Source organism: Micromesistius poutassou (assembly GCF_964030765.1).
Source record: "Micromesistius poutassou genome assembly, chromosome: 24".
NCBI lineage: Eukaryota > Metazoa > Chordata > Actinopteri > Gadiformes > Gadidae > Micromesistius > Micromesistius poutassou.
Window position 1 is genome coordinate 4,420,227 of NC_140294.1, and position 12,732 is coordinate 4,432,958.

General features: G+C 46.3%; 1 protein-coding gene across 1 annotated transcript in view; it reads right to left on the minus strand.

Annotated features, from left to right (window-relative positions):
• Window positions 1-1,729: 1,729 nt before the first annotated feature.
• Window positions 1,730-12,732, minus strand: part of obsl1a (obscurin like cytoskeletal adaptor 1a) — a 30,230-nt gene continuing 19,227 nt past the window's right edge. The window contains exons 17-25 of the mRNA XM_084487666.1: window positions 12,232-12,501; window positions 11,333-11,599; window positions 9,882-10,148; window positions 8,601-8,713; window positions 7,690-7,843; window positions 6,200-6,361; window positions 5,358-5,462; window positions 4,453-4,719; window positions 1,730-2,436 (exon numbers count right to left, since the gene is read on the minus strand). Coding sequence (XP_084343792.1) covers window positions 2,159-2,436; window positions 4,453-4,719; window positions 5,358-5,462; window positions 6,200-6,361; window positions 7,690-7,843; window positions 8,601-8,713; window positions 9,882-10,148; window positions 11,333-11,599; window positions 12,232-12,501 — 1,883 coding nt within the window. The 3' untranslated portion in view covers window positions 1,730-2,158. The remainder of the gene's footprint in view (window positions 2,437-4,452; window positions 4,720-5,357; window positions 5,463-6,199; window positions 6,362-7,689; window positions 7,844-8,600; window positions 8,714-9,881; window positions 10,149-11,332; window positions 11,600-12,231; window positions 12,502-12,732) is intronic.

Here is a 12,732-nt window from a genome sequence, read left to right on the forward strand (position 1 = left end):
TGCAAAATGCTTTTCAGAGCGTGAGAATCACTTTTTGACCAAAAATGTGTTTTTGACCCTGACACGTGAATTGTGCTCAAAACCAATGCTCTCCACTTCCAAATGGTGCGCTATGGCCTAAATAACCCTATTTAAGCTTAGTTACACGTTTGCATTGAAAGTGACTGAGTTATCAACTTTTCCAGTTTTTATGCGTGCAAAATGCTTTTCAGAGCGAGAGAATCACTTTTAGACCAACAATGTGTTTTTGACCCTGACACGTGAATATTGCTCAAAACAAATGCTCTCCTCTTCCAAATGGTGCGCGATGGCATATAACCCTAATTTAAGCTCAGTTACACGTTTGCATTGAAAGGGACTGAGTTATCAACTTTTCCAGTTTTTATGCGTGCAAAATGCTTTTCAGAGCGAGAAAAACACTTTTTGACCCACAATGTGGTTTTGACCCTAACACGTGAATTATGCTCAAAACCAACGCTCTCCACTTCCAAATGGTGTGCAATGGCATAAATAACCCTATTTAAGCTTAGTTACACGTTCGCATTGAAAGGGACTGAGTTATCAACTTTTCCAGTTTTTATGCGTGCAAAATGCTTTTCAGAGCGAGAAAAACACTTTTTGACCCACAACGTGTTTTTGACCCTAACACGTGAATTATGCTCAAAACCAACGCTCTCCACTTCCAAATGGTGTGCAATGGCATGAATAACCCTATTTAAGCTTAGTTTCACGTTCGCATTGAAAGGGATTGAGTTATCAACTTTTCCAGTTTTTATGCGTGCAAAATGCTTTTCAGAGCGAGAAAAACACTTTTTGACCCACAATGTGTTTTTGACCCTAACACGTGAATTATGCTCAAAACCAACGCTCTCCACTTCCAAATGGTGTGCGATGGCATGTAACCCAATTTAAGCTTAGTTACACGTTTGCATTGAAAGTGACTGAGTTATTAACTTTTCCAGTTTTTATGCGTGCAAAATGCTTTTCAGAGCGAGAGAAGCACTTTTGCTGGTAAGGATGCCCACTGGACGCCTCCCTTGGGAGGTGTTCCAGGCACGACCAGTGGGGAGGAGACCCCGGGGAAGACCCAGGACTAGGTGGAGAGATTATATCTCAACACTGGCCTGGGAACGCCTCGGGATCCCCCCGTCAGAGCTGGTCATTGTGGCCCGGGAAAGGGAAGTCTGGGGCCCCCTGCTTGAGCTGTTGCCCCCGTGACCCGACCCCGGATAAGCGGACGACGATGAGGATGAGGATGAGGAGAAGCACTTTTGACCAACAATGTGTTTCTGACCTTAACATGTGAATTGTGCTCAAAACTAATTAATTTCCAAATGGTGGTATATGGCTTATATAACCCTTACTAAGCTTAGTTACACGTTTGCATTGAAAGGGACAGATCAACTTTTATTTTTTTTATGTTTGCAAAATTGCTTTTCAGAGCGAGATAGTCACTTGTATTTGAGTATTTGTTTATGAATAATGCTTTATAAATGATGTATTACCTGTTTAATACTTTATAAAGTTGTTGTTATACACAATGTAGTATAGTGATCAACGAGTGTCGTTGGTGGAACCTATTGTGCACTAAGTGAAGACATTTGATTTAAAAGTCGCACAATATAATTTTAAAGCTTTTCCACGACCCCAACAGCAGCCTGAATTTGTTAAATGCGCAAACTTCCACTTTAACACAACCCCCAAGCACCTTTCCAAAAAATCACTCACGTTATGGAATATAAATATTTATTTTGTATCGATTATATTTTCCGACCCCAATAAATAAAATACAAGAACATAAAGAAAACGCCATCTCGAAACATTTAAACGGCCCAAAAAATACAATGTGTAAAAAACAAAAAGGGCAGGGAACTGAACTTTGATCACATTATTTAGAATCTCATGGTTTTTCAAGTTTCACATTCAGTTTGTATTTCCTTTAATCCAAACCTTCAAACCAACGTTTTTTTTTTTACAGTTTTAATAACCAGTTCAAAGGTCATCCTATGGGCATCCTTTTCTAGCCACAACAACCAGCACACGACCCCACCTCCACTTTAATTTCATCCACAAGTCCTTTTTTACTTTCACTTTTATTTCACTTCACCCCCTCTCCCTGTCTCCCTGCTGCTACTCCAGGTGGACCCCCAGGTTGGCCCTACTCCGGGCAGACCCTCAGGGTGGCACTACTCCGGGCCTTCCCTGTGGTGAACCGCACCGCACCGCTCATGTCCTCGTCGGTCCGCTTCAGCGTGAGCTTGTGCACCGTGCCCTGGCTCTCCACGCGCACCAGGAGCCCCGACTGAAGGGCCTCCCCGTTCAGTGTCCAGGCGGGCGGCTTGTCGATGGCCACTGACACCTCACAGCAAAAGCAGGCCGCGTCGGGGGCCCTCACCTCCACGTCCTCCAGCTCCCGCACCATCACCAGCTCCTGGGCTGCAGTCCACCAATGAGAACAAAGCTTTGTTAAAACCCCTGCTTCAACAAATAGTATCCAGCTGCAGCCCCGGAGCCGGGCACTGTGGTGTGTGTGCAATGTGCTAATCGCTGTATAGATAGATACTATTGATAAGCAATACACTGAGCAGTGTGATGGAGAAGCTGTTTGATGTAATGGTATACGTTGGAGAAGATCTATCTATCTATATATCAGTGGCGGCTGGTGGTTTTTAAAGTGAGGGAGGAAGGACTGCACACTTGGTTGCCATTGACCTGTTGCACTGTTAGTGGCGTATGGTGGCAGAAGTATGTGAGAATCAAGTTGTTTCAGGGTGTTTTGGTGAACTACAAAATAGCAGGGAGGGATAATTATGTGAATAAAATTTATACAAATCCACCAGTGGCAGCATTGTACTAACGGCGAGTGTAACTCCACGTTTTCGCCACCCTTTCAGATGGCTTGGTAACGGTGGAGTACCGAAAAATAGGTAGACTCAGCTCGTTTATTTCGGCTGACTTTTGGCAGTGGAAACACCAATATAAGCGAACCGAACCACACCGCTCGGTGGAAACTCCAATATAAGCGAACACAGCGGGGCATGGTGTAAACGGGGCATACGAGCGGGTTCGTTGGTTCTCGTAGCCTAGAGTAGAGACTTGAGGGGATAAACCCTCCCTCCGGGCTGCTCCACAGCCAGGCTCCTGCTTATTGGTTCATAGTGCAGCGAGGGCTCCTGCTTATTGGTTCATAGCGCAGCCAGGGCTCCAGCCTATTCGTGAATAGACGTTGACGCGATTCAGATCCCTTAGCTAGTCCCACCCACTCAGAGGAGGACTTTCCTCTTCTCGCCCATTGAACTCCCATGTAACTCACCGGCCGCCAGTAGTTCCCGAGAAATTAATGGGAGTCAATGGAGGCTGAGGGAGGAACGTCCTCCCCGAAGTAATATCCAATAGGCGATAGGGGGTGCTAATGTCCCTTTACCCAGGGAAACAAACATTACACGTACAAAGGCATTCAAGTAGTCATATTTAAGGGCATTAATTCATTACAGTAGTCTGAGCAATCTACATTTTTTATTCTCAACAATGTTAAGGAGGATCTTCCTCCCTCTCCTCACTGGAGAAGCCGCCACTGATATATATATATATATATATATATATATATATATATATATAACTTGACGGAAAAAAGACCTGCCACACCACAGTGCTGTTGCCACACCAAAGTGCCGTGCTCCGGGGCTGCAGCTGGATGCTACTTGCTTCAATGGAAGCCGTTGCTCACGCTCCCCTCTGTTGGCTGGAACTACAGCCCTAGATTCCCCAGATTTTCTCTGGATTAGTGCATTCAAAGGTCAGATTGGTATCAGTGTTCTTGTTTGAGTCTGGGAACCCAGACAAAAAGACAGAGAGGTCTGTTCCTCTAGGGTTTGTTGTTAATTTTCATGGTGGAATTAATTGCCAAGGCCCCCTGCTCTTTATTCGCTTTGTAATGACCAAATACCAACATTTTACTTGAACAATTATTCACTTATGTAACAGTTTTCAGTCTGTGGCTTTAAGACTCTGTATGTAGGAGTCATTGCATACAGCAGAGGGCATCGTTTGCCTAGTTTTTGTCATGTACTTTCTCATATAGCAGTTTTTTAAGAGACTTTTATTTTACAGTTTGTTCGAAAAAGTTATGTTTAGGTTACATTTGAGATCCTGTCGATGTTTTTATACTAATTTAGAAATTAAATAATTAATTCTGGTTAGTTTGTAAATTTATTATTACCTTTTTTAATTCATTATGAAATTGTTATGAAACACTTACACATTACTAAATGTAATTTGTAAGTAAGTTTAGTAATAAAGCTAGTAATGAAGTTTAGTAATTTTTGTAAGTTTTTGTATTTGTGTATTTGCTAAATTACTTGTAATGTGAATCCTACGTGTCTGTGTCGCATAGGGTGCTGTCTAGGGTCTTTCCATAGAAAAAACGGAAGCATAAAAACAAAAAAAACGTGCCTTCCACCAGCAGCTGGGCCTCGGAGCTGTGCTCGCCGACCTCCACGCGGTAGCGGCCCTCGTCCAGCAGCGCCACCTGCTGGATGACCAGGCGGTGCGAGCAGCCATCGGCCAGCAGCTCCAGCCGCTCGCTGGGCTCCAGCGCCACTCCGCCACGGTACCAGGTGGCGGCGGCACGCGGTGTGGACACAGTGCACTCCAGAATGACCCGGTGCTTCTCCAGCGCCGTGCGGTCACGCAGCGGCTTCACGATGGACACCGGAAGCTCTGGGGGTCAGAGAGGAGACGCGCCGCGTTGGACATGGGACGGCGGTGGCGTCGGTTAGGTAGTGTGTCGCCCCATGGTGGAGATACACCACGCCTGGGAACTAGGTTTGATTCCTTCCTGCTACGTTTTGAGTCTATGAGAAAAGCTCAATAAAATAAACACTTTGTTATTACTTCTTTCTTGACTGTTCGGTTTGACTCCCAGAAGGCCACACTGGTACTTGGTTTGATCCCCAAAGTTCACCAGTCGCCCTTTTGAGCTACCTATTACTACAATTAAATGTATTTATCCAAGCACTTGCTGTGAATTCAGATGGGAGCAGGGAGGGGTTAGGGGGCATCTTGATTGACATTGGGGATCTATCTGTGGCTAAATAACTTGAATGTTAATCATAGGAAATCACTTTGAAATTAAGCGCACAATAAATTACTGAATACTAATTTATCATTACGTAATGACTCCTAGCTCAAAAGGCACAGGGTTCAATCCCCAATGTTTACAACCTAACCTGTAGCTCTAACCTGCTCGTTAGAGCCGGGGTAAACAGGCCTCCCTCCCCCAAAACACATGACTAGCTCGCTAGCACCAGGTACATGCCTCCCTTCCATGAGACCAGGCCATGGGCTCTGGGACCTACCCTCAACCTCCAGGTAGGCGGTGGACTCCACGTCCTTGGCGACGAAGCGGATCTCTCCCGAGTCGTCCGCGGTGACGTTGCACATCAACAGGAAGTGCTTCGTCCCTGTGTGTGTGTTGGGGGGGGGGGGGTTCTTTACTCAACTTGTTTATTTTATTAGAACACTGCAAACCTTTAATTCCTTAATTTAAATCTATACAGTTTATAGTTTAGATGAGAATAATTTGATAAGGGGTTGAACACGTTTGTTTAGGAGTACTCACATGAAAAGACACAACAACATACAACAATTCACAAAAGATCTAAGATCTAAGTGACTGATATAGAGTGCTATATGTTGTATGGAAGTTGTATTTGATCATATCAGACTGGACACTGCATATCGTTAGCCTCATAGCATAATTGCTTAAGTCATATTTTAAGGTTCATCTTGTATTTAGAGTCGAAAAAGTAAAAAAAGTAAAATAGATGACTGTGGCAGATGGAGATAATGGAATGTAATAAGCACTCTGATTGGCTTAGGATACAGCCAATGAGGCACAGGGAAACAGCAGCATTAGCAGAGTAGAGTTATGCAATTATGCTGTGAGGCTAACAATGAGGAAAATAAACTGCAAAAGGATCCCCAAAGTGCCCAACCCTGACCATAGCCCACAGATCAGATATTAGTCAGGAACATTGAGCTAAACCAAAGATTAAAAGAAAATAAAAAACAGATGAATATAATGTAAACGATGCTTGGTATAATGGGCATCAGGTGTCCCAGAAGAGGTTCTCAGCGGCTCGGCCGGCGTCGATCCTAAAGGTCTGACATCGTTGTAAAACTCAGGGTGGATTCTGACCTTCTGTCCGGGTCTTGATGGTGCTGGTGGGCCGGATCTTGTGGCCGTCCTTCCACCACTCCCCGCCCACCTGCTCCAGGGACACCTCGCACATGAAGACCGCATTCTGGTCTTCCACCACACACAGGTCCTCCAGCTCCTGGACTACCTCCAGAGCATGTTCTGATACAGAGGCGAGAGGAGAGAGTGGTCAAGGAAAGAGGAAAGAGTGTACAAGGAGAGAGGAGAGAGGACAGAGGAGAGGGGGCATAAGGAGAGAGGGGAGAGGGCACAAGGAGAAAGGAGAGATTAGAGAGGAGAGAGGGCACAAGGAGAGAGGAGAGAGTGGTCAACGAGAGAGAAGAGGGAGAACAAGAAGAGAGAAGAGAGGGGGCACAAGAAGAGAGAGGAGTGCACAAGGAGAGAGGAGAGAGGGCACAAGGCGAGAGGAGAGAGCAGTCAACGAGAGAGAAGAGGGAGAACACGAAGAAGAAGAGCGAGGAGAGAGTAGTCAAGGAGAGAGGAGAGAATGCACAAGGAGAGAGGAGAGAGGGCAAAAGGAGAGAGGAGAGAGTGGTCAAGGAGAGAATGCAGAAGGAGAGAGGAGAGAGTGTACAAGGAGAGAGGAGAGAGTGCATAAGGAGAGGGGAGAGAGTGTACAAGGAGAGAGGAGAGAGGGCACAAGGAGAGAGGAGAGAGTACACAAGGAGAGAGGAGAGAGTGCATAAGGAGAGAGGAGAGAGGGCACAAGGAGAGAGAAGAGGGGGCAAAAGGAGAGAGGAGAGAGTGTATAAGGAGAGAGTGCACAAGGAGAGAGGAGAGAGTGTATACGGAGAGAGTGCACAAGAAGGGAGGAGAGAGTGCACAAGGAGAGAGGAGAGAGTGCACAAGGAGAGAGGAGAGAGTGCACAAGGAGAGAGGAGAGAGTGCACAAGGAGAGAGGGAGCAGGATGGTTAAGCAGTGTTTCTTCCGACCTTTGGGTGGGGACCCCACTTTGTGTTACCTGACGTGCATAAGGTGTCACAGGAGAGATTGCTGACTTATATGCTGTAGATATTTTATGGCGCATTCTAATAGTATGTTTGTTTAAGATCTAACTGAGCAAACGACTATGGATCACTTCCAGAGTGCGCTGGGATGTGCATACATTCAGTGGGATGTTGACATCGCGTGCAGATGTGGATAGGGGCTAAAATGATGCTTTATTAGGAGGAATTTGTCAAAAATTAACACCTGACATTAGCCAATGGTGGAAAGATTATTTAGCAGGTAAAAACATTTGGGACGTGGTATTGAAACAATTGCTTGGCAATTGTCTTTCCACTCTGGCAGGTGAAAAGATAAAGATAAATGTAAAAATTAAAAAATATAATTTTGGTCCCTAAACACTTTCACAGACAAAATGTATTTATAAATCACGTTTACGTCTTTGACAGGAGTGCACACCATCATACCATAGAACGGAATGACACCCCCACCCAGACCAGGCCTCGAACCCCGCCCGGCCTACCGTAGACCTCCAGGCAGCAGGAGGTGCTGATGTCTCCGGTGTCACAGCGGTAGGTGCCGGCATCGGCAAGCGAGGCCTCCAGGAGCTGGCAGTACCTCTTCCTCCCCATGGAGTAGATCCGGCAGTTCTTCCCTGGCTTCAGATCCACCTCGCCCTGGTCGGTCGGAACAGAGTTGGACATTTACTTTAGGGTTCCAAATTGACTTACAGTGAATTCAGATGCACGTAACTAAGGAGCACATGGTGGCTTACAGATTGTTTGTGGACATTGGGGATCAAACACAGTACCTTCTACTTGGGTTAAGGTTAGTTGCACACCCTTAACCCTACTACCATACCCTGCCTTAAAACACAGAACCTGGATCCATCTAGGACGTGTCACATTGCATGTGTTTTGCCTGTAGTGTTTTGTGTTTTACCTGTATGTATGTGTTTTGCCTGTATGTATGAATGTATGTATGTCAAATATGGCACCCATTGCATTCCTGACCATCCCTGGAAGGAGGGGTCCCCCACTCTGTGTTCCTTCTCAAAATGTCTTCCTTGCTAATTAAGCAAGGAAACTATACAAATAAAATTGAATTGAATTTAGTTTGACAAATGGGTAGCATAAAGCTAACTTAAACAGGAAGGATTTTCCTTCAGGACCCTTCTTTTAAAAAAGGGTGGAAAATAAAGCGAGTGCATTTTACACATAGCTGGTTTTATATCCCAATAAAAAGGTAAATATTGCTGTTAAAATAGCCCACTTCAACAGAAGAAGACAATGCCCTAGGCTGCTTTTTTAGGTCATAAACTAAAAAAGCAGGTCCGCATGTCGTTGGCGCCCCCCTAGTGGGGGCCAGGCCACACAGGTGGAGAACGGCTTTGTTTTCTGGTGGCAGCACAGGCGGTTGGTGGTTATTCTTTACCTTGAGCCACTTGACTTCCACGTTCTGTCTGGAGAACTCACACTCCATGGGCACCGGAGAGCCCTCCTCCACACGGACGTCTGCCAGCTTCTTCACCAACGACACTGGCGTCTCTGTGGAGCAGCGGAGCCATCCGTCAAACGGATGACAGTAAATCACTACCACTGTCAGTGTATCTCATCTGGAAGAACTCAGAGGCTTTACCACAGCATTCCTACATCTTAGGGTTCAATGGCAATTTGTCCCACGTTTCCCACCTGGGAGTGATAAAGAACCATCTTATCTTATCTGATTTTGAATAATGTTTCCATCGTTTTCTTTAATTCCCCCTCTCTCAAGTTCCAACTTGTGTTTCCAAATCTTTGTCATGTGCAGCGAAGATAAAGAGGAAACTAGGGTAGGTAAGCATCAACACCAAGCTGTCACTTTGACGGTAATCATGTTCATCCATTGTATGTCAACAGAACAAGATCTATAGGCATTCAGGATTTAAACAGTGTTTGTATTTTTTGGATTTCTTCCTTGTTGTGGGAAACAGTGAACCAGAATAAAACGATTCATAGAGGAAAGTTCCCTGGATTGATGCATTCTTGGGTTTTATTCTTGAGAAATTATATGGTTCATATATTTCCAATCGAGCTGCAATAGAAACGTAACATAACAGGTATATATTGTATGCTTTTCAATGTTTAACTGAGACTTTGGTATTAATATGCATTTTAGGACTTTTGTAAAGAGTTATTTGAGTTGTTCCTTCGTTGGTTCTCTGTTCTCTCATTGGTTCTATCGATTCTGTTATTGGTTCTCAGCATTGTCATTGAGTGTCTCATTGGTTCTGAGCTCTCTCATTGGTTCTCAATGCTTTTGAACTCTATCATTGGTTCCAAGTGCTCTCATTGGTTCTCAACCCTCTCATTGGTTCTCTCATTGGTTCTCAGCCCTGTCATTGGTTCTCTCATTGGTTCTCAGCCCTCTAATTGGTTCTCAGCCCTGTCATTGGTTCTCTCATTAGTTCTCAGCCCTCTCAATGGTTCTCTCATTGGTTCTCAGCCCTCTCATTGGTTCTCAGCCCTGTCATTGGTTCTCTCATTAGTTCTCAACCCTCTCATTGGTTCTCTCATTGGTTCTCAGCCCTGTCATTGGTTCTCTCATTGGTTCTCAGCCCTCTCATTGGTTCTCAGCCCTGTCATTGGTTCTCTCATTAGTTCTCAGCCCTCTCAATGGTTCTCTCATTGGTTCTCAGCCCTCTCATTGGTTCCCAGCACTCCCATTGGTCCTCACCTTTGACGGTGAGCCGGGCGGAGGTGCGGACCCCCTCCCCGGAGAACATGATGGTGCCGCTGTCCTCCAGCGTCAGGTTGGACAGTGTCAGGCCGTGCACCAGCCCGTTGGTGCTGACGCGCCATTGGTTGTTGGGCTTGACGCGGATGCCGTCTTTCTGCCACACCCCCTCCACATCGGCGTGCGACAGCTCCACCTCAAAGGACGCCGTCTCCCGCTCAAACGTCTCCTGGTCGCCCAGAGCCTTGCGCACAGAGATCTTACGAGCTGACGGGGAAGATGGGGGACGGGTGGTTGTTTAGTGACAGAGGTGTTGAACATCTCACACTGCTAGTTAGGTCAGGCCATTGGATTGGACCTTGTAGTGGACCACACATATATAGCAGTGGAAAATAGATTCACAAAGACTGGATAATGTAGCCCCAACGTTGTCCTACTCTCAGCCAAAGGTTTCTGGGTTCAAACCCAAGTGGATGACCTGTGGGCACCCTTGAGCAATACGTCCTAACCCCTGTTCTCCATGTATCATTCTGAATTCACTGTAAGATGCTTAAAAAACTATAAAAAATAACATGTGTAGATATGTGTAGATTGACAGCAGCTTGCAAATTCGGGATTCAAACTGCCAACTTTTGGCGAGTTGGCAGCACAACAAAGTCCACACAGGCCAATTCTTTTTTTTAATCATTCATTTGAATTCACATACATCTTCCCAGAATTGACTGTGGAAAGAGTGGAGGACCCATGACAACATTGCTTATGAAGTCAATAGGATCATCCTAGCATGCGTGGTGTCCGTCTGTCTGTCTGTCTGTCTGTCTGAGATCTGGACATAGTACTAATAGACAGGTGCTGGTATAAAAGGGGACAAACAAAAAAATGACCTCAATATTGTATTACAACATCACAGCATTTCAACACCTTGTCTTTCAGCAAACAGTGGCAAGCTCAGTTATTCTTAGCAGCCTCAGCATTGTGTTATATCGAGAAGAAATACTCAGAAGAGATACAGTCTGAATATAGAGTGCAGTTAGTGAATAGGTATATAGCTAAATGCACTGGTTAAATGCTACAGCTAAATGCTAAACCATCCAATTGGAAAAAGGTAACGGAGAAAGAGAAAATGCCATGATATAGCCAAATACTACAGCTAAATGCTACTACTGAAGGCTACTGCTGAAGGCTACTGCTGAAGGCTATTGCTTAATTATATTGCTAATTGATATAGGCCTACCACCAAACTGCCAAAAAAGGGTTTGAGAGAAAAAGCGCAATGGTACAACTAAATGCTATTGCTACATGCTATACCTAAATGCTCTTGCTAAATGCCATTGCTAATCCTGAATGCTATGGCTAAATGCTATAGCTAGTGCATTTGCTAAACGCTATGGCTAAATTCTAATGCTAAATGTACGTTCCAACGAATCAGCCACAGTGTGCCTCAGACTCACGCTCCACGTTGACCTTGACCTGCGTGCGGTCGTGCAGCGTCTCGCAGCGGTATGTGCCACGGTCCGCCAGGCTCAGGTTGCGGATCGTCAGGCGCCGCGTGCGTCCGTCCTGCGCCAGTGCGTGCCGGGGTCCCGGCTGGATGACCACGCCCTGACGCATCCACTGCACCTCCCCCGTGTCCAGGCTCACCTCCGTCTCCAGGACTGCCTCGCCAAACTCCTCCCCCATCACAGCATCCATCCGCCTGGTGAACATCACCTGGGCCTCTGGGCCGGGAGAGAGACAGCATTAAGGCCCTGAGACACTGTGTCTCTGGGCAGGGAGAGAGACAGCATTGAGGCCCTGAGACACTGTCTCTGGGCAGGGAGAGAGACAGCATTGAGGCCCTTAGACACTGTGTCTTTGGGCAGGGAGATAGATAGCATTGAGGCCCTTAGACACTGTGTCTCTGGGCAGGGAGAGAGACAGCATTGAGGCCCTGAGACACTGTGTCTCTGGGCAGGGAGAGAGGCAGCATTGAGGCCCTGAGACACTGTGTCTCTGGGCTGGGAGAGAGACAGCATTGAGGCCCTGAGACACTGTGTCTCTGGGCAGGGAGAGAGGCCCTGAGACACTAGTATGTGCAGCACTGTCACTTTTTCTTCTACAAAAGCGACTGCTGCTATGTTACCCAAAACCCAATATATTTAAATTTTTCATGCTTTCCAAGCAGATTAACGACTCAAACACATTATCTGCTTCATCCATCCATTCATCAGACAATCGGCTAATCAACTAAACAAAATACATAGTTTCAGTACTAATTCAGCACTAATTCGGCACTAATTCAGCCAAGTTAAATCCTGAACCAAACACAGCAAATAGGCTCTCCCCCACCCGTCCTTCCCCCCCGCCTCACCCTGCACTTTGAGGCTGGCCCTGCTCATCATGCCCTCCGCCTCCGCCGTGATGCGGGAGTTGTCCAGGATCTGGCACTTCTTGATCACCAGGGTGTGGCACAGGCCGTTGCTGCTGGCCTGGAAGCGGTCACTGGCGGCGATGGCCTCGTTGTCCATGAGCCAGACCAGCTGCACGTCTTCGGGGGACACCACGCACTTGAAGGTGGCGTCCTCACCCTCCAGCACCGTGGTGTTGTGGAGCTCCGTGAGGAACTCCACCACCCGCGGCACTGGGAGGTGGAGGAGGAGGTGGAGGAGAAGGAGGAGCAGAAAGATAAGGAGGAGGCGGAGGAGAGGGAGGAGGAGGACGAGCAGAAGGATAAGGAGGTGAAGGAGGTGTGGAAGAATAAGAAGGAGGAGGAGGAGCAGAAGGGAGCTGAATGTCAAGAAAGAGATTTTTCGATATTTCAATCCTTTTACCCATTTCCAACCCTTAACTTTTCTTATTCTATTCGTCATGT